This window comes from Zea mays, chromosome 5 (genome assembly GCF_902167145.1).
Source record: "Zea mays cultivar B73 chromosome 5, Zm-B73-REFERENCE-NAM-5.0, whole genome shotgun sequence".
Taxonomy (NCBI): Eukaryota; Viridiplantae; Streptophyta; class Magnoliopsida; order Poales; family Poaceae; genus Zea; species Zea mays.
Genome location: NC_050100.1, coordinates 195,913,282 through 195,938,242, shown reverse-complemented (window position 1 = coordinate 195,938,242; position 24,961 = coordinate 195,913,282). Strand labels below are relative to the sequence as shown.

At 46.1% G+C, this 24,961-nt stretch overlaps 1 protein-coding gene across 3 annotated transcripts; it reads right to left on the bottom strand.

Annotated features, from left to right (window-relative positions):
* Positions 1 to 14,155: 14,155 nt before the first annotated feature.
* LOC100285703 (yfnA) lies at positions 14,156 to 18,566 on the bottom strand. Of its 3 annotated transcripts, XM_035968106.1 has the most exons (9): positions 18,229 to 18,566; positions 17,295 to 17,830; positions 16,564 to 16,973; positions 16,091 to 16,267; positions 15,721 to 15,945; positions 15,441 to 15,617; positions 15,101 to 15,337; positions 14,796 to 14,885; positions 14,156 to 14,663 (listed from the first exon to the last, which is right to left on the bottom strand). In XM_035968106.1, the coding sequence occupies exons 2-9, from the start codon at positions 17,638 to 17,640 to the stop codon at positions 14,517 to 14,519; spliced, it is 1,809 nt and encodes a 602-aa protein (XP_035823999.1). In that variant the 5' UTR covers positions 17,641 to 17,830; positions 18,229 to 18,566; the 3' UTR covers positions 14,156 to 14,516. The 3 variants fall into 3 exon arrangements, with proteins under 3 accessions (XP_035823999.1, XP_020409008.1, NP_001168279.1); XM_020553419.2 differs by lacking the exon at positions 18,229 to 18,566 and having other exon boundaries at positions 14,188 to 14,663; positions 15,480 to 15,617; positions 17,295 to 17,738; NM_001174808.1 differs by lacking the exon at positions 18,229 to 18,566 and having other exon boundaries at positions 14,246 to 14,663; positions 17,295 to 17,659.
* Between the last annotated feature and the right edge of the window lie 6,395 nt (positions 18,567 to 24,961).

Sequence of the window (24,961 nt, the reverse complement as noted above, 5' to 3'; positions counted from 1 at the left end):
AACCCCTCAAGAATCCCGAGAAACCCACCACGAGTGAGGAAAAAGAAATTCATTTAAATGCTAGAGCCAAAAATTGCTTGTATGAATCTCTTAGCATGGATATTTTCAATCAAGTATTTACCTTGAAAACTGCTAATGAGATTTGGCTAAAATTGCATGAGCTCCATGACGGCACATCCAATGTCTGTGAGCAAAAACATTGCCTAGTCTTAAATGAGTATAATTCTTTTGCTATGAAAGATGATGAGCTTGTTAGAGACATGTATTCTCGATTGAATCTAATTATCAATGAGCTCAATTCTATTGGCATTAATAAGCTAGGTGATGCGGACATTGTGAGGAAGATTATCTCCCTGCTACCACAACAAAGATATGGGAGCATCATCACCATCCTTCACAATATGGAGGACTTGAGCAACATGACCCCGACCATTGTGATTGGGAAAATCGCGGCCTTTGAGATGTCGCGTAAAATGAGTCGGGGAGAGGAGCCAACTTCCTCAAGACCATATGCCTTTGCATGTGATGAAAGGAAGGGCAAAAAGAAGGCTCCCACTCCAAGTTCCTCAAGTGAAGAAGAGGAAGAAGAAGAAAGTGATGATGATGAAGATAATCAACCATGCACATCATCCTCCGAGGACGAAGAGACAATCCGACGCGTCGGAAAGGTAATGGGGATGATCCGCAAGATTAATCTAATGGGTGTGCCCCTGCAGGTCGAGGATCTTCTCTTTAACATTGACAGGAAAAAGCAAAGGAAGAGAGGATGCTTCGCATGTGGGGAGAAGGGCCACTTCAGGGACAACTGTCCAAATATGGCCAAGCCCAAAAAGGAGAGGAGCAAAGGCAAGGCGCTAACAAGTGTTAGAACTTGGGATGATTCTTCAAGTGAAGATGAACCTCCAAGGACGCGCAGCCACCGATCCTCGTCACGATCATCACGGTCATCACACAAATGCCTTATGGCAAGAGGTAACAAAAGCACTCCATCCTCTAGTGATGAAAGTAGTAGTGATGATGAAGGTGAGGGAAAAGCCTCTCTAGATGAGCTTGCAGAAGCCGTAGAATTTTTTCAGGATGTTTGCACTAAGCAAAAAGCTCAACTTAAAACTTTGAAAAATAAGTTGGTTAGCTCTCAAAATGATTACAAAGGTTTGCTAGAAAAATTTGAAACTTTTGCAAACTTAAATAGTGAGCTATCAACTAAAATTGAGCTATTGGAATCTAGTGCTCCATCCACTGCTACCGATGATAGCCTTATTAAAAAGAATGAAAAACTTAAGGCTAAGTTAGCTAGCTCCCAAGAAGCTATTGAAAATTTGCTAGAGAAAATGGAAATTCTTAGCATACACAATAATGAGCTAACTACTAAGCTAGAAAACATTGGTAACACCCCAGCAGCATCTTTAGTTGAAATACCTGAAATAATTAAGAAAGATGCTTCTACTTCCTGCTTTGATTTAATTGATGATCCTAACCCCTGCAACCAAGTCGTTGTTGAGAATATTGTTGTAGAGACATGTACGGATGAGGTTGCAAAGGAAAATGAACAATTAAAGCAAGAAGTGGCTCGCCTTGGCAAGGCTTTGTATGACAAGAAAGGCAAAGCCAAACAAATCCGACCTCCACAGGATAACACCACTGCGGGAGTGAACAAGCCTGTAGAGGGAGAAACTGTGATTTGTAGGCTATGCCACAAGGAAGGCCACAAGTCTTTCCAATGCAAGGCGATGACCGGGGATAAACAAAGGCAAAAGCTCAAGCAAAAGCCATCAAGCAAAATCTCCAACACCTACATCAAAAAGGTGAACAAAAAGGATGCTACACCATATTTGATCAAGAAGAAAAAGAACGGAAAGGTGATAGCAATCAAGGCCAACAAGCAAGCCAACAAAGGAAAGGGGGCCAAACACATCTGGGTGCCAAAGGAGATAATTTCAACCATGAAAAGCACCAAGAAGGTTTGGATCCCGAAAGGGAAGTGAGTGGACCGAAGGTCTTCAGGAAATTTGGAGACTTGGCAAGTTTGAGATGTATATCATGGGATACATCATATTGGATCAAGTTTATTGCCAAGTGGGTTAGTGAAAATTTTGGACCCAAATTTCCCACCCATGACTAAGGTAACTAGTTTTATTGTATTTCTCGTTATTAGATATGCGTATCTATTTATCTTTTATCTAGTTTACCTTTCTTGCCTAGTATTACATTTGTTATGTACTTTTGTTCAAAATCATGCATACTAGGTAAATCATATGGTAGGATTGCTTGTTTTTAATTCATATACTTAAGCAAACCTACATGGCTTAAAATGTTTATTTAAGCACGGCACATAGCTTTTATATCACTCCATAGTAAATGATGCATCAATTGAAAATTTTGATCTCTACAAGTTGTATCATTTAACTTATATTTGCCAAAGTTAGGATTGTAGATAATTTGCCCCTCTTGATATCAAATCAAAAGTGCATGTCTCCTACAAGTATTCAAAACTTGTATGCACACCTTTAGGGGGAGATTACTCTATAATCTAACACTTTGAGACTAACACCTTTTCAAGTCTATTTCTTGTGATAGTCTCATTGTAAGGAAAATAAGGTCCCCGGAGAAAGACAACAATCTTCCACTGCAAAAAATCTCCAAGAACTCTCATGTCTCTCAAGCTCACCATTGACTTTCAATTGGTATCTTTTGAGACTACTTTCAGTATTATTTACATGTCTTCTCCAAAATTTGATTAGACTATATTTCATATCATATGCTTCCATGTTGCAAAAATGCATAAGTAGTTAACTCATATTCTGTTACCTATGCATAAGGGAAGTTAGTCTTTTCAAATCATGTCTTGCACCTCTAATTTTCACATGCTTTTTCCTAAGAAGAAGATCTCTGTCAGTGGGAGTATTTCTTCGTCTCTACAGGGGGAGAAAATTCTTTCTAAAGGAGAACACTCATTTAGGGGGAGTATCAATTTGGTGTTTCAATTGGTATTATTTTTACAAATCCTTTTTGAGGGCAAGTCTTATTTGCTTCCTATATGCTTTTAATGTCTTCCTTTTCGGTGGTTGATGCCGAAGGGGGAGAAGTTGTAGGGACCAAAGCAATGAAAATGTTATCAAACACCAAACACCACCAATTTAAAATTTTATATCTACAAATGGCTTTTCAAGTGGTTTTGGTTATTTGGTCCAAAAATAGGAAGTAAGTGAATTATGGAGTTAGGAGGAGGCTTAAGTCCATAATATCACATTGTGAGGACAATCATGCATCTTAGCAAGTAAAATGCATATTTTCACTCAAATAATTGTATTATTTGCTTGCTTTGGTTGTGTTGTCATCAATCACCAAAAAGGGGGAGATTGTAAGGAAAATGGACCCCGGGCCATTTGGCTAATTGAGTTTTGGTGTTTGATGAACAACACAATCTGTGAACTAATAAGTTTTCTAGTGTTTGTGTTTGTAGTTCACAGGATGCGAAGAGAATTGGACCAAGGCAATGAGGATGCAACACCTCAAAAGAAGACATAAAAAGATGCATAGGAGTCCAATACTCAAGAACAAAGAAGCCCGAAGAAATCAGCGAAGAAATCAAAGATAAGGGCTGTCAGCCAGCGCCTGGTGGCGCACCGGACATTGGTGTCCGGTGTGCACCGGACTGTCCGGTGAGGCACCGGACAGTCTGCACAGAGAGGCCGCAGACAGGCGCTCTCTGGCTGTAGCACCGGACTGTCCGGTGTGCACCGGACTGTCCGGTGTGCCAATGGGCAGACGACAACGGTCGGATCCAACGGTCGACTGCTACAGGCGCCAACGGTCGGCTGACGTGGCGTGCACCGGACATCTACTGTTCAGTGTCCGGTGGTGCACCGGACTGTCCGGTGCACCCGACGACAGAAAGCTGCTGCTTTCTGTCCAACGACTAGTTTGGGGTGTGGAGGCTATAAAAACCACCCCAACCGGCCATTCTCGTGTGTGAGAGCCCAAGCAACATACCAAGACACATAGTGCATATTTCCAAGAGCTCAAACACCCAAGTGCTTAATAGAATCACTCGGTGATTAGCGTAGGTGCTTTGCGAAGTGCTTAGGTTAGTTAGACCGCTTTAGCGCTTGCTCTAGGTGAACCCTAGATTGTTGAGTGAGTTTAGATAAACCTCACAACCCCTCGGCTCTTGCGTGAGTCGTTGTAATTGTACCGAGTGGGGCGAGAGTCTTGCGAGACCGTGACAACCGCGTTTGTGTCACGGCCGCCACCGTGTACCGGAGGGAACGAGGCCCGCGGCGTTTCGGCCGGAAGCTCGATAGTGGAGACGGCGGGGAGCGTCCGAGAGGAGCCGGAAGCGGAGCACCACTTGCGCGTGGAGAAGGCCCGTGGCTCTCTACGGAGTTACTCGACCGTGGTGCTTGGCCCTCGCGTGGGCTTCCCTTTGCGTAGGGGCACCAACGAGGATTAGTCGGAACCTTGCGTGGTTCCGGATACCTCGGTAAAAATACCGGCGTCATCCACGAGAGTTTGCTTCTCTACTTAGCTCTTTACATTCCGCATTTATATTAAGCATTTAAGTTTCAATCTTATTGTCATACTTATTTAGTGTAGATTGAAACTTAGCCCTTGCGGTAGAGATAGCAACACTTAGACAAAACCGAGTTTGCACATTCTAGTTTTGATTATTTGCATAGGTTTTGCTCTAGGGATTTAATTGTGGCCTAGTTTAGTAAAAGTTTTAGAAGTCCTAATTCACCCCCCCCCCTCTTAGGCGTCACCCGTTTCCTACAGGCTCCAAGAAAATCATCGAGCAAGGCGCCTCCTCCACACCCGAGGCACAACCCGTGGCATTCAAGGCGACGGAGGAGAAGAAAGAAGACTCTACACCAAGTAGGGTCCCCATCGACGCCTCCAAGCTCGACAATGAGGAAATGGCGCTCATCATCAAGAGCTTCCGCCAAATCCTCAAGCAAAGGAGGGGGAAGGATTACAAACCCTGCTCCAAGAAGGTTTGCTACAAATGTGGTAAGCCCGGTCATTTTATCGCTAAATGTCCATTGTCTAGTGATGGTGACAGGGATAACGACAAGAGGGGGAAGAAGGAGAAGAAGAGGTACTACAAGAAGAAGGGTGGCGATACCCATGTTTGCCGGGAATGGGACTCCGACGAGAACTCCACCGCCTCCTCCGACGACAAGAACGCCGCCAACATCGCCATCAACAAAGGTCTTCTCTTCCCTAACGTCGGCCACAAGTGCCTTATGGCAAAGGACGACAAGGAGAAGAAGGTAAAATTTAGATCCTCTACAAAATATGCAACTTCTAGTGATGAGGATAATTCTAGTGATGATGAGGACAACTTGCTTACTCTTTTTGTCAATCTTAACATGCAACAAAAAGAGAAATTAAATGAATTGATTAGTGCTATTAATGAGAAGAATGAACTCTTGGATAGCCAAGAGGACTTCCTTATTAAGGAAAATAAAAAGCATGTTAAGACTAAAAATCCTTATGCTCAGGAGGTAGAGAAAAATGAAAAATTAACTAGTGAACTTAGTATTTGCCATGACACTATCTCCAACCTTAGGATTGAGAATGCAAATTTGACTGCTAAGATTGAGAAGTCAAATATTTGTGATGATTCAATTGCCAATCTTAGAAATGATAATGCTAATTTAATTGCTAAGATTGATAAATTGAATGCCTCTCTTGCTAGCCTTAGAAATGAGAATAAAAAATTAATTGCTAAGGCTAAAGACTTAGATGTTTGCAATGCTTCTATTTCCAATCTTAAAGATGAGAATGCTATTTTACATGCTAAGATTGTTGAATTAAATGATTGCAAACCCTATACATCTACCGTTGAGCATGTTGCTATTTGCACTAGATGTAGAGATGTTAATTTAGATGTTATTCATAATCATCTTGCTATGATTAAACAACAAAATGATCATATAGCTAAATTAGATGCTAAAATTGCTGAGCATGAACTAGAAAATGAGAAATTTAAATTTGCTCGTAGCATGCTTTATAGTGGGAGACGCCCTGACATTAAGGATGGCATTGACTTCCAACAGGGAGACAATGTCAAGCTTAATGCCCCTACTAAAAGATTGTCTAGTTTTGTTAAGGGCAAAGCTCCCACGCCTCAGGATAACGAGGGTTACATTTTATACCCTGCTAGTTATCCTGAGGATAAGATTAGGAGAATTCATGCAAAGAAGAGTCATTCTGTTTCTCACCATGCTTTTATTTATAAGAATGAGGCTTCTACCTCTAGGCATTCTACACATGTTAAAATACCTAAAAAGAAATCTCCTATTGCATCAAAGGATCATAACATTTCATTTAAGACTTGATGCTTCCTATGTGCTAACCAACAAATCAGACAAAGTAGTTGCCAAATATGTCGGGAACAAACACAAGGGGTCAAATACTTGCGTTTGGGTACCCAAGGTGCTTCTAATGTAAAAGGACCCAAGACCGTTTGGGTACCTAAGAACAAGGCCTAAATTTGTTTTGTAGGTTTATGCATCCGGGAGCTCAAGTTGGATCATCGACAGCGAGTGCACAAACCACATGACTGGGAGAAAAGGATGTTCTCCTCCTATGAGAAAAACCAAGATCCCCAAAGAGCTATCACATTCGGGGATGGAAATCAAGATTTGGTCAAAGGATTGGGTAAAATTGCTATATCACCTTACCACTCTATTTCCAATGTTTTTCTTGTAGATTCTTTAGACTATAACTTGCTTTCGGTTTCTCAATTATGCAAAATGGGTTACAACTGTCTTTTTACAGATGTAGGTGTTACTGTCTTTAGAAGAAGTGATGATTCAATAACTTTTAAGGGAGTGTTAGAGGGTCAACTATACTTAGTTGATTTTAATAAAGCTGAACTCGACACTTGCTTAATTGCTAAGACTAACATGGGTTGGCTCTGGTACCACCGGCTAGCCCACGTTGGGATGAAGAATCTTCAGAAGCTTCTAAAGGGAGAGCACATTTTGGGACTAACCAATGTTCATTTTGAGAAAGACAAGATTTGTAGTGCATGCCAAGCAGGGAAGCAAGTTGGTGTTCATCATCCACATAAGAACATCATGACGACTAACAGGCCACTCGAGCTCCTCCACATGGACCTATTCGGCCCGATAGCTTACATAAGCATCGGCGGAAGTAAGTACTGTCTAGTTATTGTGGATGATTATTCTCGCTTCACTTGGGTATTCTTTTTGCAGGAAAAATCACAAACCCAAGAGACTTTAAAGGGATTCTTGAGACGTGCTCAAAATGAGTTCGGCTTAAGGATCAAGAAAATAAGAAGCGACAACGGGACGGAGTTCAAGAACTCTCAAATTGAAGGCTTCCTTGAGGAGGAGGGCATCAACAATGAGTTCTCTTCTCCCTACACGCCACAACAAAATGGTGTAGTGTAGAGGAATAATAGAACTCTATTGGACATGACAAGGACCATGCTTGATGAGTACAATACTTCGGATCGATTTTGGGCCGAGGCGGTCAACACCGCTTGCTACGCCATCAATCGGTTATATCTACACCGAATCCTCAAGAAGACATCTTATGAACTCCTTACCGGTAAAAAGCCCAATGTTTCATATTTTAGAGTCTTTGGTAGCAAATGCTTTATTCTTGTTAAAAGAGGTAGAAAATCTAAATTTGCTCCTAAGGCTGTAGAAGGCTTTTTACTTGGTTATGACTCAAACACAAGGGCATATAGAGTCTTTAACAAGTCCACTGGACTAGTTAAAGTCTCATGTGACATTGTGTTTGATGAGACTAACGGTTCTCAGGGTGTGTTTGGTTTGGCTTTTGGCTTTGGCTTTTGCCCCCTAAAAGCCAAAAGCCAACCAAAGGGCTCGATCCAGGAAGCAGCTTTTTTAAAAGCTGACTTTCTTGCAGTGCAAATCTGAAAGCACCCCTGGACCTGCTTTTAGTGGCTTTTCGGATGGAACTGTGAAAACATATATCGAAGAACTTTTAACGATTTTTAATTGTTTTCACCAAACGGTTTTTTAGCTTTTTAACAGCTCACAACCTACAGCAGCTTTTTTCACAGCTCACAGCCCACAACAACTTTTTTCACAACCACAACCCAACCAAACAGACCCTCAAGTAGAGCAAGTTGATCTTGATGAGTTAGATGATGAAGAGGCTCCGTGCATCGCGCTAAGGAATATGTCCATTGGGGATGTGTGTCCTAAGGAATCCGAAGAGCCTCCACAAGCACAAGATCAACCATCTTCCTCCATGCAAACATCTCCACCAACCCAAAATGAGAATCAAGCTCAAGAGGATGAAAATGAAGATCAAGAAGATGAGCCACCTCAAGAGGAGGACATTGATCAAGGGGGAGATGCCAATGTTTAAGACAAGGAAGATGAACAAGATACAAGGCCTCCACACCCAAGAGTCCACCAAGCAATTCAATGAGATCACCCCGTGAACACCATCCTCGGCGATATTCATAAGAGGGTAACCACTCGATCTCGTGTTGCTCATTTTTGTGAACGTTACTCCTTTGTTTCCTCTATTGAGCCACACAGGGTAGAGGAAGCACTTCAAGATTGAAATTGGGTGTTGGCGATGTAAGAGGAGCTCAACAACTTTACGAGAAATGAGGTATGACATTTAGTTCTACGTCTTAACCAAAATGTTGTAGGAACCAAGTGGGTCTCCCGCAACAAACAAGATGAGCATGGTGTGGTGACTAGGAACAAGGCACGCCTTGTGGCCAAGGGGTATTCACAAGTCGAAGGTTTGGATTTTGGTGAAACCTATGCACACGTAGCTAGGCTTGAGTCAATTCGTATATTACTTGCCTATGCTACTTACCATGGCTTTAAGCTCTATCAAATGGACGTGAAGAGTGCCTTCCTCAATGGACCAATCAAGGAAGAGGTCTATGTTGAGCAACCTCCCGGCTTTGAAGATAGTGAGTATCCTATCTATGTTTACAAACTCTCAAAGGCGCTTTATGGGCTCAAGCAAGCCCCAAGAGCATGGTATGAATGCCTAAGAGATTTCTTTATCACTAATGGCTTCAAAGTCGGAAAGGTCGATCCTACTCTCTTTACTAAAACAATTGAAAATGATTTGTTTGTATGCCAAATTTATGTTGATGATATCATATTTGGGTCTACTAACAAATCTATTTGTGAAGAGTTTAGTAGGATCATGATTCAAAAATTCGAGATGTCTATGATGGGGGAGTTGAAGTATTTTTTAGGATTTCAAGTGAAGCAACTCCAAGAGGGCACTTTCATTAGCCAAACGAAGTACATTCAAGATATACTCACCAAGTTTGGAATGAAGGATGCCAAGCCCATCAAGACATCCATGGAACCAATGGGCATCTCGACCTCGACACGGGAGGTAAATCCGTAGATCAAAAGGTATACTGGTCGATGATAGGATCTTTACTCTATTTATGTGCATCTCGACCGGACATTATGATTTCTGTATGCATGTGTGCAAGGTTCCAAGCCGATCCTAAGGAAGTTCACCTTAGGGCCGTGAAGAGAATCTTGAGATATTTAGTTCATACACCTAAGTTTGGTCTTTGGTACCCCAAGGGATCCTCATTTGATTTATTAGGATATTCCGATGCTGATTGGGCAGAGTGTAAGATTGATAGGAAGAGCACATCAAGGACTTGTCAGTTTCTGGGGAGATCCCTGGTGTCTTGGGCTTCAAAGAAACAAAACTCAGTAGCTCTTTCTACCGCCGAAGCCGAGTACATTGCCGCAGGCCATTGTTGCGCGCAATTGCTTTAGATGAGGCAAACCCTTAGGGACTATGGCTACAAATTTAGCAAAGTCCCCCTCCTATGTGATAATGAGAGTGCAATCCGCATGGCGGATAATCCCGTTGAGCACAGCCGCACTAAGCACATAGCCATTCGATATCACTTTTTGAGAGATCACCAACAAAGGGGGGATATCGAGATAGCCTATATAAACACCAAAGATCAATTGGCCGATATCTTTACCAAGCCTTTAGATGAGAAAACCTTTACCAAACTTAGGAATGAGCTAAATATTCTTGATTCTCGGAATTTTGATTGATACTTTGCACACATATCTCATTTATATACCTTTGATCATACCTCTTTTATGTCTATGACTAATGTGTTTTCAAGTGTATTATTATGCTTAGTCATAGAACTGAAAGGGAAATAGAGTATTCAATAAGGCGCTTCCACTCAACTCCATTGGTATTTGCCGGTATTCCGCATCGTTCTCCACTTTGGTATAATCTTCACTCATATCTATTTGTTTGCCATTGGGGAGAAAGTAAAAGGGCTTATATTTCACTCACAAGTATCCGTTTTTGGTGATTCATGCAAAAGGGGGAAAAAGTATTAGCCCAAAGCAAAAGGACTGCACCACCACCAAATTTTAAAATAAAGTTTTCAAATTGACATCTTAATGTGTTTTCAAAAGGGGAGGAAGTATCTTCAAAAATTTGTAAAACCCTCTTGAACACTAAGAGGAGAATTTTATTGAGGGAGAGTTTTGTTTAAGTCAAAGAAAAAGCATTTGAAACAGGGGGAGAAAATTTCAAATCTTGAAAATGCTTTTTAATCTTATTCGTATACCTTTGACTATTTGCAAAAAGTTTTGAAAAGAATTTTACAAAGAATTTGCAAAACAAAACTTGTGGTGCAAGCGTGGTCCAAAATTTTAAATAAGAAGAAAACCATCCATGCATATCTAGTAGAAATAATTATTGGTTTCATTCCAAGCAACCTTTGCACTTCCTTATGCAAACTAGTTCAATTCTGCACTTTCATATTTGCTTTGGTTTGTGTTGGCATCAATCACCAAAAAGGGGGAGATTGAAAGGGAAATAGGGTCAAACCTTTTTCCTAAATGATTTTGGTGGTTGAATTGCCCAACACAAATAATCGGACTAACTAGTTTGCTCTAGACTATGAGTTCTACAGGTGCCAAAGGTTCAACACAAACCAATAAAAAGTCCAAGAAAGGGTTCAAATAAAAAGAGCAAAAGACAACCGAAGGTTGCCTTGGTCTGGCGCACCGGACTGTCCGGTGTGCCACCGGACAGTATCCGGTGCACCAGGGATCAACTCTGAACTGCTCAGCTTTAGGAATTTGGGGAGCCACTCCGCTAAAATTCACCGGACTGTCCGGTGTGCCAGCGGAGCAACGGCTATCCGTGCCAACGGCTGTCTACAAAAAGCAACAGTGAACGCTACAGTGCAAATTGCGCGCGCAGAAGTTAGAGCAGGCGTCAGAAGGCGCACCGGACAGTGAATAGAACCTGTCCGGTGCACCACCGGACTGTCCGGTGGCCCCACTTGTCAGAGCTCCAACGGTCGAACCCTAACGGTTGGGTGACGTGGCTAGCGCACCGGACAGTGTCTGGTGGCGCACCGGACTGTCCGGTGCGCCATACGACAGCAGCCCCTCCTAACGGCCACTTTGGTGGTTGGGGCTATAAATACCCCCAACCACCACACTTCAAGGCATCCAAGTTTCAGCCATTTGCATTCAATACAAGAGCTCTAGACTTCACTCCAAGACACAAACAAAGAGATCAAATCCTCTCCCAAGTCCAAAGATCATTCCAATCAAATAGTGACTAGTGAGAGAGTGATATTTGTGTTCTTTTGAGTTCTTGCGCTTGGATTGCTTTCTTCCTTCCTCATTTCTTGTTCTCAAGTGTTTTGTAACCAAGGCAAGAGACACCAAGTGTGTGGTGATCCTTGCGGGGTCTAAGTGACCCGTGAGATAAGGAGAAAGCTCACTCGGTCTAAGTGACCGTTTGAGAGAGGGAAAGGGTTGAAAGAGACCCGGTCTTTGTGACCACCTCAATGGGGAGTAGGTTTGCAAGAACCGAACCTCGGTAAAACAAATCACCGCGTCTCACTCTTTATTTGCTTGTGATTTGTTTTCACCCTCTCTTTCGTACTCGAGTTTATTTCTAACGCTAACCCCGGCTTGTAGTTGTGCTTAAGTTTATAATTTTCAGATTCCGCCTATTCACCCTCCCTCTAGGCGACTTTCAATGGCGTAAAAGAGTGACACATGTTGGCATGAAACAAATGAATAGGCTAATCAAGCATGATCTAGTCAAAGGGTTGAAATATATTAAATTTGAAAAAGATAGATTGTGTAGCTCATGTCAAGCCGAGAAACAAATTGGGAACACTCATCCGAACAAAAGGATGATGAACATTTGTATGCCATTTGTCGGTGTTTCGGACCCGGGGGGTCCCTGGACCGACTAGTAAATTTGTCGCTGCGTGTCCCTACCCAGATGGGTTGGTGCGAGATGGAACACAAGAGGGGAATGAGCCTTGTATTATCCTGCACCAGGGTGCTCGTAGTAGGGGTTACAAGCGTTGCGAGAGAGCGAGAGCGAGAAAGAGAGAGGTTCTAGTCCTGCTCGTCTTCTCCTGTCCCTTTTGCCGTGCCCCCCCTTTTGTCCTGGACATCCCCTTTTATAGACATAAGGAGATGGCCCAGCTGTACAATGGGGGTGTAGCTATGTGCTACGTGGCCAACGGGGAAGTGCCTGGTCGCTATGTACGTGTTAACGTGTCCGTTGGAGAAGTGCGTGAGCCCTGTAGAAGCACAGCTGTTGGCGCTGCATGGATCCTGCTGACGTCTCCTTGCTTCCGTAGGGGGCTTGAGAATCACCGACGTCATGGACGCACGCGGGGAACCATCATTGCCTGTTACCTGGGTAAGCTAGATGGGACACCGGTCTTGTTCCTTCGTAGCCTGAGCTAGCTAAGAGTAGGGTAATGATGTATCCCTTGTGGCGCGGTCGATCTAAGACTGAGGTCGGGCGAGGCGGTGGCTCCTCCGAAGCCGAGGCTGGGGCCGAGGCCTAGGGTCGGGCGAGGACGTGACTCTTCCCGAGGCCGAGGCTGAGGCCGAGCCCTGGGGTCGGGCGAGGCGGAGATCTCCTCCTGAGGCCGAGGCGGAGCTTCCTGTTGCGCCCGAGGCTGAACTTGACTGTTGTCGGTTTCACCCGGGTGGTTGGCACGGCAGCCGGAGCAGGGCGAGCGGCGCTGTTTTCCTGTCAGATCGGTCAGTGAAAGGGCGAAGTGACTGCGGTCACTTCGACCTTGCCGACTGAGGCGCGCATGTCAGGATAAGGTGTCAGGCGATCCCAGCATTGAATGCGCATGCAATACGGTCGGCTGGTAAGGCGATTTGGCCAAAGTCGCTTGCACGACAAGGCTTGCCTTTGACTGAGCCGAGGGTGTGCTCACTGCTCGAGGAGACCCTCGGGCGAGACGTGAATTCGTCCGGGACCACTGTTCCTGCCCGAGGCCGGGCTCGGACGAGGCGAGATCGCGGCCCTTGGTAAACAAAGCTTTGACTTTGACCCGAACTGTCAGTCTTTATGGTTTGGCCTGAAGGTGTTTACCAGCCGTGTTTAGGAGTGTTGGGGGTACCCCTAATTACGGTACTCGACACCATTGGAGCTGTTCCATATGGATTTATTTGAACCTTCCTCAAACACAAGCATTGGTGGCAATAAATATAGATTTATAATAGCATATGACTTCTTAAGGTTCACATAGATTTTCTCTCTCAAGTACAAGAGAGAAATCTTCAACATCCTTAAATCATTTGTAAGAAAATTGAAAACGAGTTTGAATTAAAAACCAAGAAAATGAAAAGTGATAATGAAAGTGAGTTTATAAATTCAAGAATAGACGAGCTATGTGGTGCCATGGACACCAAGCATGAGTTTTTGAACAAATACACTAACCAATTGAATAACGTTGTTGAAAGGGAAAATAAAATACTTATGGTAAGATCTATGCTTACTAGTTACTAATACAATGTGAATGATGTATTTTAGACGGAAGCAATCAACACAGCACATCATGCAAGTAATATGTATATCTCTGCTGCAATCATGAGTTCATGACCATCGCTGCCGTGCATCTAGCCATTGAATGCAAGGGCCGCACTGGACGGGCGTGGAAGTCCAACCCATGGCGGTCTGGCGGGCAGTGTGGTGACAGTAACACCAAAATCGAGTGAAATGTCCACGCTGAAACGCTCCCCAGGGCAGGCTGTGCGGTGGCGGAGTGGCGCGGAGGAGCGAGGCCCAATAGCAACAAGGGAGCTGGGGACCCAGGATTTTGACGCGAGGAATGTAGGGCAACGGCAAAAGACGGCCGCAGTGCAATTTGATATGAACTCTTCACAATATACACAGAATTATACATAGTGCATGACAATGAGTTCCTACAAACAATGCAGCTGCAGTTCTTTATTTTCATTTGCATTTTTACAAGGTCTATGCACTTGGCAAGCTTCCTGACGAATGGTGTGGTGGGCACAACACAGGCTGTGAAATTCACTGTCTAGATATAGGTATAGGAGTACTAAGCGTAACTACAAGAGTATGCACTGTGCAAAACATCAAAAAAAAAAGCAACAGGTTCAAACTTCGGTGACGATGGTGTATGTTGGTACCATACAGTATGTTCGAAGAACTCCGGGGATGAACATAGCTCATGCGGCTTCAGAAGGAATGCCATGGTAACCAATAGTAGAGTGTTCTGAGCTGGAAGGAACAGCATTGTACTGACCATAGCCGGCATAAACTCCCACAGCGATGAGACTAAGAATGACAAATCTATACCACGCTTCTTCATGTAGCTGCCAAACAAAGTGTCATTGCCATCAGTCATGGGAATTTGATGGTAAACAGAGGTTAGCAAGGCAACACCATAAATGATTTTTTTTTCAGTATTGAATTTGTGAGCTGAATCAAAATAGAGCAGCACAAACCTGAGCAAACAGGACCATGTTGAAGAAAACAGAAATAATGGGAACCAACGGTACCCCAGGACAAGAAAAGCCAGGTGGATCCACATAGACCTGGACAGGAAGGTTTTGAGAGAACAATGTATCAGCAAGTTGAGCTTGAGCAACAGTGCGTCTAAACATTTAGTCAGCATCACATCTTTATCCTTGGTTTCAAACAGCAAAACAAATAGTGTGATTTATGCTTATGCAACATGAAACAATGGTTTGCACGCATACAGGATTATGTGGGTATGCAATAATAGGCCAGATCGATAAATGGAATTTACCTGACGAAACTGGAGAGCGAAACTGGCAGCAACAGCTATCAGAAAAGCTACAACCATAAAGGCTATAGCATAGTTAAAGCGATAGCAAAGTCCCACTATAAAACCACAAAGAGCAACTATGACAAGACTTAGAACACCCTCTTGCCAAATTGACATACTTCCAAGGGAGCGACGACTAGTTCCTTTGTCATTCCATCTTAGTGTGATCACACAAGCTGATACAACTGAATAACCGGTCTGCTCCCAGAAAGAAATAAGGGGAAAAAGTAGCAGTTACATGCGATTGTTCGATGATGGGAATTAGACAGTGTGATTGAAATATTTACTGAAGTTTCCATACCAGAGTGCCAACGGAAAGAATATGTGAGAGCATACGCACATTAAAGAGGCCTGCCATGACTGCTGCAACACAACCGACCCAAATCTGAGACTGTACAGGAGTATGCCTTGTTGGGTGTACTTCAGCAAATACTGAAGGTAAAAGCCCATCCCTTCCAAGTCCAAAGTACAAACGTGACTGTTTACAATTAAGGATGTAAAGCTCATCAAGTAGATCAATTTGATTAAGTGAAAACTACTAGTGTGATCTAAACATACATAGCCAAGTTAGAAGGTATTACCTGAACATACAAGCCAACAAGAAGTGTTGTTGTAAGTCCAGCAACAGCTCCAATACTAATCAATACAGTAATAAATTTCAGGCCCTTAGCAGCAAAAGCCTCAGCCAAAGGAGCATCTTCACCGAGTAATGTATATGGAACCATTCCAGTAATGACCAAGCATACAGCAACGTATAACAACACACATGCTATAAGGCTTCCTAGTATACCAATGGGTAGGTCTCTCTGGAAATTTTGTTTGCAGAAGAAGTTAGAATGCATTTCACACTTTTATAATCTATAGATTATGTAAAAAACGAATACTGACATTCACTAAAAAATAGAATATGGCCATAAAAAGACAGGGCAATAAATCCAGCATACGAATTACCTGTGGCCTTTTGGCTTCCTCAGCAGAATTAGCAACCGCATCAAATCCAACATATGCAAAAAAGACTACTGTGGCTCCAGTCACTACAGATTTGAAACCATTTGGCATAAACGGAGACCAGTTTGATACATCCACCTCAAACACACCAGCAAATACAATGACTATAACAATGATTATCTGCATTTGGAAACAGGTGCATCAGTCCAAAGTAGTAAACAACAGTGCATATGCCTTCTACCTCACAAACATGAAAACTAAATCTTGAGAAACATAACACCTAACATTAAAAAGCATTGCCTTCTGCAAGCACAAAAAACTCTTATCATAGAACAACTAGTACCATATGGAAAAAGGATACCTAGCCACCTACCTAACAATGATGTTACATGAAGATACCGCCTAGCCAATTCAACAATGAGCAAGTTCAAGTTGCAGCAAACACAAACCCAATATGGGCATGTAAGCAATCTTACCTTCAATGTTGTCATAAACGTGTTCACTGCTGATGATTCTTTGACACCATAGCAGAGAATCGCAGTTAAGATGATGAGAAGAACGGGGGCCAGTATGTTAATTGATACAACACCACCAAAAAACTCCTCCCCATGGCCTACCCAGCTTGGAATTTGGCCCTTCAAGAGCGGGATTAGCTCCAAGAACTCGATAAAGTAGCTTGCTAAGCTGCGAGCAATGCTTGCTGCGCCGATATGGTAATCCACCATCAACTGAGTGAAGACCAAGAAGGCGGTGATCTCATTGAACGCTGCGTACGTGTACAAGTATGCTCCCCCAACCACAGCAGGCAACCGAGACGCCAGTTCAGCATAGCACAGGGCATTGAGCACGCACGCAGCTCCAGCAAGAACAAAACTGATCGTGACACCTGTTATATTATACCCTCATGTTAGTTTAAGTTCCACGGGAGCGAAACGAAGGACGACACGCTACTTAGGCAAATAGAGCAACGCTTCAGTTGGGGCATTTGAAGTAGCGAAAAAAATCGAGCACTTCCGTAAGTGTGCTCCACAACAAGCATGATCGATCCACCAAAATCACTGCGCCATCGCACTGCTTCTACTTAGCCATGAAACCAACAAGTTGTTGCTCTCATTATAAACATTATACAAATGTCGGCCTGGACCGAGCAGCAGCAGCAGTGTTTGGTTTCGATTCAAATTAGTACGGAGCTGTAGGGTTGGTTGACCTGGGCCGGCGTCGCGGGCGACGGTGCCAGTGACGACGAATATGCCGGCGCCGATGGACGCACCGATCCCGAGCAGCACGAGGTCGAGGACGCCGAGCTGCCGCACAAGGCCCTCGCCGGTGGCGGCGGCGGCGGCGGAGGCGCGGGCGCCGAGGGGCTTACGTCGGAGCGCCGCGGCGCAGAAGCCAGAGAGGAAGGGGCGGCCGGCGGTGGAGGAGAGCCTGTGGTCGCGAGCTTCCTCCATGGCGTCCGAGGGGATGGGGAGCTGGTGGCGTCGCGACTTGGGCCGTCGCGTCGTTGGCGTCCGCGCCCAGATCGGGAGGAGTGACGTCGGCTCTTGCGTCATGCGGAGAGGCGTGGGCGCGTGGCCCCGCCGCCGGCCGGGCGTCGGTCGGTCAGAGGGAAGGAAAACCGTGATTGGGCTGGCATTCTCTGCTCTTGGGCTGCAGCGGAGTTGTTGGGTTGGGCTCCCATCGAGTTCTACTCCGGTGTTTCTTCGTACATTTCTCTCCAGCCGGTGTGCTCAGTTTGGATATCTAGTATTGAAGTGGTTTAGAGAGATTGGAGAATGTATAAATTCCTAATAAATCAAAAACTCTTATAATACATTACAATTCACTCTAATTTCTTTTATTACTAAATTACCCAAATTAGGCCGTAACGGGATTGGGCACTGCTGTCCAACTGTCATTTATTACACTAGCAAATTGTTTTGTTTGCACCTACTATACTGCATCGCTCGTGGCAGGCAGGAAGCACTGTAGCAGCCTGCAGCAACGTGCCCGCGAGAAACTTGCTATTTTGTCGCTCTCAATTTTGATTTGTTTATAAATCGGATGACATACTGATAAAGTCTACAAATGACAATGGTAAAATTGTTAATGGCTCCCGCGCAAGGGCGAACAACCGAACAAGGAACATGCAACAGCCAGACCTGGTTTCATTCAACGGGTATTCGTATGCCGACTTGCCGTCCTTTTGACGAGCGACCATAAAATGGGCAGCTGGAGAAAGAGTCGTGCAGACTGCAGCGCCGCCGCGCCGAGCTCCGCCTCCAATCTGGAACAGCAAAGTCTCTTGCTGTCGTTTGGTGTGCGCGCGCACGCTGGCTCTTGTTCCTTTCCTGACTTCCTCCACTGACCAAGCGAGCCAGCTATCGCGCGGTCTGGAGCCACGAGAACGGCTGCTGCCTACTGCCTTGGAGCTGGCGTGGATGGATACGAGCGACGTACCAAACCCTAACTGAAAGAGTCAGGCGTGTGAGCAAATACAAACAGTCGCACGACAGTTGGACCCACTCAACGAGGGCATCGTGTCTCTAATCTACTACATTATATATATTTTTTTTAAAAAAACTCTAAATAGAAGCAGGGTCGTTTACGGCAGCCATAGGATAGTACTGCTATAATTATGATGGATTAGATGTCCTGATCCAGCAACGGATGCACTCGATTGCATCGAAACGACGCTCGGCAAGCCTCCCTGGATTGAATCGCTGGGAATCCATCTCAGCCGCTCAGGTCACCGAACAGCTAGCTTGGCGTCCTAAAAGAATCGGACAATCGTCATGAATTTGATGTGGAGACTGGAGAGCGACGGGACTGGAATTGAACGAGGAACACGATCGCTCGTTGGTCCTTCTGGTAAGCGTGAGAACAGGTGCTCGGCTGTGCTCGACCAAAAGCTTTGAAACGGCTTGCCAGAAGCATAAATGTATCGACAGCAACATGTCACTCACTCTAAATTCATCATCTATATTCATTCTTTATAATATTATTTAAAAAATTCTCTCCTCTATATCTCCTCCTTCTCTAACAATATTCTCTATATCTCGTTCTCTGTACATAAATATCTATATTAGAGACATATTTTACTTTCAATTTTTGTACGTACATATTTATCGTACTCTCAAATGTATATTTTTTTGTTAAATCTGTTGTTTTAAATATTGAATAGATAGAGGAAAGGCGAGATAAATTATATATATATATATATATATATATATATATATATATATATATATATATATATATATATATATATATATATATATGATCTAACAGTATCCTTTATATTTAGAGGACGCTGCTGGAGATATAAAGGACGTAAATTTTCTCAAGATGCTTTAGAGTACTTGCTGGACACGATCCATCCTATCTTCTACTTAGGCACATAGCACACCCAGGAGTAGGTACTGGTACTCAAGTAGAAAGCCCCCTCCATACGTCACTCTCTGTCACTCTCTTGCACTGGAAGTTTAGGCTATCCATACTCACGTTACTCTAAATTTCTATCTAAAGAAAATATTATGCCACCTTCAGCATGATTCTTTACCATATATCACAATCCTCTGTAATCATATTAACTTATATCTCAACTCTATATCAACTACCATATATTATTTTTTTCAACTCTATTCTATCCCTAGTCCCCACACAATAACCTTCACCGCCTCTAAATCCTAGGATCGTAGCCAGCTTGCGGTAGGAGTTGCATGGACTCTATATTTGGCATCTCTCATTCCCTCACGAAACTTACATTAGTTGTCCTAATTGCCCGCTGCAACATTTTTCTACCATATATATTACTCTATCTTCATGGCGTACTAGTTGAAGTTCCTCACTGCAGATAGTCTTAGACTCTCTTTAACAGTTGCTACTTCACCCCCACTAGCGGCTACAGTTCATCCCCTCCACCGTTCAACGTCGCCCTCTTCCTCTCCTGCCCTCCCGTTTGCTTCTCTATCCCTCTAGATGGAGGGAAACACTATACCCGCTCGACCGCTCGACCGTTATCCTCGTATCCTCGCATGTGCTCCTGATGTTCTCCGGAAGACTTCGAGAGCAGAGCATGTCGTTGTCGTTGGAAGGGAGAGAGATGGTGGAGACCCAGCCGGTATCGCGAGTGCTATCTTCATGTCGTTCGACGCCACCGAGATCCGGTTGGTAGGGTTGGTTGATTCTCTGCCCTCCTTGCCCGAGCGAGGTGGTCGCCTCCATCAACGATGGGAATGTCTACAGATGGTGGGGATATAGGAGAGATTGTTTTAACGTTGCACACTAGTGAGATATATGTGGAGAAATTTAGAGAAAACAACTAAAGACAATCTTATATGTTACGTACTATCCTCTTGCTTTGTCTCGATTCCTCTGGAAATTATATGTGCGAATATAGGCTGTCACACCCGGCTTTTTAAGGAACAAAGCCAGGTGCATCTCATACATGCGCTAAGAAGACAACATATATAATAACAGAGTGTGTAGAGATAAATGTCACAATAATCAGAGTATTTATTACTTAGCGGAAGTCTTATTACAAAATAAAAGAATAAATATAAAACGAACTAAGGATCGTCGTTGGCGCCAATGTCAACTGAGAAACGCCACCTAGATCAGATCAAACTCCTCGCCTTGTGGCTCCTCCTGAACCACCTATTCTTCTCCTGTGGGGGGTGTGAGACAGCAAGGGTGAGCTCACACATGATCATAGCTCAACAAGTTGTGGGGAACGGCGGGTCGATTCCTATGAAGTTCAGGGGCTTTTCTGAATAATGTGCTTGTGAAGGGGTATGGGTGGTTCTGGTCCGCCCGATTAGAAATCTAGGGTCCCGATTAACTCGCTAGGATGACTGTCGTGCTTAAACTGAGACCGTCGATCCCCGGATTGACGACTGAAAGCAGATCTCCCAGGGAACCGATGGATCTACTGCCTACGGTCGAGATCAAATTGCCCAAGTAATGTGCCAGACTCAATCGCACCCATTCATTCCCAAACCGATGGTGGATAACCCTTTCTTCCTCCCGGTCTTCTGAGCGGCCAGGAGCAGAGTTCCACGGCGGCGCTCACTGGTGAGTGCCCTCTAGACGCCCCTGGTCCCAAAATCCACCCCGAGTAATCCTACGTGAAGTGCATGGTACTGTGAACAGGTTGAGGCAGAAATTACCCGCGTTTGAATGGCGACGAAGCTCGGCCACGGCGACAGGTACTCCGCGGCGGCGCTGCTCGCACGATGAGGAATTAAGTGGTCGCCAGCTAACCACACCCCTAATTAGTCACACGGAAAGCAATAGCAGACCCCCGAGATGCCCCAGGCCCAGACACAGAGGGCCAAACGGCAAGGTAGATCGATGTTGACGGCGGCGGCCCGTTTTCACCCACGGCGGCACGAAATTTTAGTGATGTAGGCGAGGTGGATGGTTAACGGCAACACGGGAGGCAGAGATAGGTTTCTGGGATCCTTTATACGCCGTTGGGGCGTCAACCCGGTCCCTGGTGGCCGCACGACTGGACTGATTCGCGGCGGGCAACACGGCGGAGGAGCGGAGGTCGTTAGTGAGGTAGGTAGCGAGCTGGTGTGTGGGCCCCGCGTGACAGCGAGCGCGGCGTGGGATGTACTAACGTCTCGGACCCGCCCGTCAGTGCCGAGGCGCAGGGATGGGAGCGAACGCGCGTGAGAGAGAAAAGAAAGAAAAAAATGAATGGACCGCGGGATTAAAAGGAAATGGACCGGAAGTGGGGTTTGGGCCCATACAGGTTTCCTTTTCCTTTTCTTTTTGTTTCTTTTTTTCCTTTTCAAATTCAAACTCATTTCAAATTTAAATTCCATTCTAGTGGCAAATTCTTCCTCAATTTTATATTGTGCCATTAAAGTACTGACTTTGAAGATACTTATTGTCGGGTACCGTAATTAGGGGTACCCCTAATACTCCTAAGCATAGTTGGAAAACATCTTCAAAACAGACCGTAAAGGCTGGTAAGCACGGCGCAAAGTTAAAGCCTCGTCTGCCTAGGGACGCGATCTCGTCTCGCCCAAGCACGGTCTCGGGCAAGAACAGTGGTCTCGAACGGATTCACGCCTCGCCCGGCCCGAGGGCCCCTATCAGGCAGCGGGCGCACCCCCGGTTCGTACGAGGCTAAGCTCGGGCAAACTTTGTCGTATAGCAACCTCGGCCAAATCGCCTTACCGCCGATCGTATCGCATGCACATTTAATGCAGGGATCACCTGACACCTTATCCTGACACGCGTGCCTCAGTTGGCAAGGTCGAAGTGACCGCAGTCACTTCACCCCTTTACTGATCGTTCTGACAGGAAAACAACACTATTCACCCCGTTCCGACTACTGTGCCAACCACCAGGGTAAGACTAACAACAGTGAGTCACGGCTTCTCCCGAGTTCAGCCTCGGACGCAATAGGGAGCTCCGCCTCGCCCGACCCAGGCCTCAACCTCGGCCTCGGGAGAAGGTCTCCACCACGCTCGACCTCAGCCTCGGCCTCAGGAAGAGTCACAACCTCGCCCGACCTTGGCCTCAGCCTCAGGAGGAGTCACCGCCTCGCCCGACCTCGGCCTCGGACCGACTACGCTACAGGGGATACATCATTACCCTACCTCTAGCTAGCCGCCTCAGGCTACGAAGGAACAAGACCGGAGTCACATCTAGATTACTCTGGCAATAGGTAATGATGGTTCCCCGCACACGTCCATGACGTCAATAGTCCTCAAGCTCTCTACGAAGGCAAAGAAACGTAAGCAGGACCCAGGATCGCACCGCCAGCTACGCTTCTACAGGGCTCAAGCACTTCTCCGCAGGCCACGTTAGCACATAGCAACACCCCCATATGTACAACTGGATCATCCCCTTGTATCTATAAAAGGGGATGCCCAGGGCCTTCTCAAAAAAAGGAGGGGGGCACGGGCAACAAGGACGGCGAAGACGGACTCACTCAAGCATCGAGCTCCACTCAGCAACCCTAAGCTTCTCAGGAGACCTAGGACTCGTTCCCTCTCTCGCGAAGCTTGTAACCCCTACTGCAAGCACCCCCAGTGCAAGATAATATAAGCCTCATCCCTCCTCTTATGTTCCATCTTGCATCAAGCCATCTGGACAGGGGCACGCGGTACAAAATTCACTAGTCGGTCCGGTTGTGGGTCCCCTAGGTCCGAAACACCGACAATTGGCGCGCCAGGTAGGGGCAGCTGCGTGTTGACTATACTTTCCTATTGAGTTCCAGATGGACAATCTTCAACAGCCTCTTCTGCCAGGGACGGTGCTCCACTTCGGAAGTCTCGAGTTCATGTCCCCCGACGGCGGCTACGACATGGTACTCCTCCCCCCGCAGCACAACAACAACGACGGTCGTCGGCTCGCCCGGCGGAGGCGAACTCGACGGCGACATCTCCCCGTGGCGGAAGAGGAACACCCGAATCAACCTTGCCACCCTCCTCACCGGAGGAGACGGAGACGGGGCAACCATGGCCAGGCAAGAGGCAGCACCTCGACGGCTGTCGGACCAGAGTGAGTCGACGACGCCGACACCCCTACGGGGGACGTGTCGGGTGTTATCCTCGCACCTGGGACAATGACGGGTGTCGCTTCCCAGCAAAACGCTAGCCCCAGGCGGACTGATGACGCCGACACCCTTGAGAGGGACTTGTCGGGCTTTAGTCTCGCACCTGAGATAACGATACATTCCACCTCCGATGCAACTTCACCACCGTCCACCAACCAAGAGGTACCTTCAGTTTTCCATCCTGTTCCCTTTAGGTTCAGCTTCGACCCACCAAGCGACCCCGCTTCGGTAAGCGCTTTCGTAAGGGCATATCCTGACCTTCCGGGGTACCATATGTGGTCAACTTGAGACCGACTGACGGCCGTCTCAACCTCCGGACCCGTGGGCTCTGAGGAAGAGGACGACCCTGATGTCAGTTGGGATTTCTTCGGACTCCGTGATCCCGGTGCCATGCGAGACTTCATATCCGCATATGACCGGTGCCTCTCCGGCTACTCTGACGATGGCCACAGCCTTGACGATGAGGGTTACAACCCAACTCACGAGTGCTTCCACATCGATCAGGAAGATCATGACGGAGACAACCACCTCGGCATGCTAGGAAATGACGGCGCCCATGCACCTGTGTCTCGCGTTGAGATCCCGCGGGAGCTAGCTGTGGCCCAGGTCCCTACGGGGGGTCAGGGCTCACAGCTCGAGCAACTCCGCGAGATGCAGGCCAAGCTCGACGAAGAAACAGGCCGACTTGTGCAGCTCCGACAAAACCTCGAGCAAGAGTGGGCAGGCCAAGCGCTCGCCGGAGGAGCGCGCCATCGGGCCCAAGACGTCCAGCGCCGTATTATTGATGACGCCAGGGCAATGCTGCCCCTGGCCTTCAACGGGTCCGGCCAGAACCTAGCTGCAGCAACGATGTTGCTTCGAACGATGCTGGAGCCATCTACCACCGAGGGGCGACGTATCCAGCGCGAACTCAAGAACCTCCTAGAAAACGCCACAGCCCGACGAGCCGAGAGCTCCGCCTCCCGAAGGCAAGGATGCCCCTCGGAGCATCACGCAGCGTCCTCCCAACACATGCGCGAGGCCTCGGTCCACACCGAGCTCACAAGAGGCGAGACACCTGCAGCCCGGGATCGCCTCGGCGATGAGCAACACCGCCACGACCGTCGAGCCCGCCTCGAGGAAAAGGTGCGCCGAGGCTACCACCCCAGACGTGGGAGACGCTACGACTGTGACGAGGATCAGAGCCCCTCACCCGAACCACCAGGCCCACGGGTCTTCAGCCGAGCCATACAACAAGCGTCGTTCCCGACCCGATTCCGAGCCCCGACAACTATCACCAAGTACTCGGGGGAGACGAGGCCAGAGTTGTGGCTCGC

Excerpts from the sequence above, each read along its gene's own strand:
- LOC100285703 (XM_035968106.1), bottom strand. The coding sequence starts at position 17,640 with ATGACGCAAGAGCCGACGTCACTCCTCCCGATCTGGGCGCGGACGCCA. Across the intron at positions 15,946-16,090 it reads AGGAAGCCAAAAGGCCACAG|AGAGACCTACCCATTGGTAT; the intron begins GTAATTCGTATG and ends CAAAATTTCCAG. Across the intron at positions 14,886-15,100 it reads TCGCTCTCCAGTTTCGTCAG|GTCTATGTGGATCCACCTGG; the intron begins GTAAATTCCATT and ends CTTCCTGTCCAG.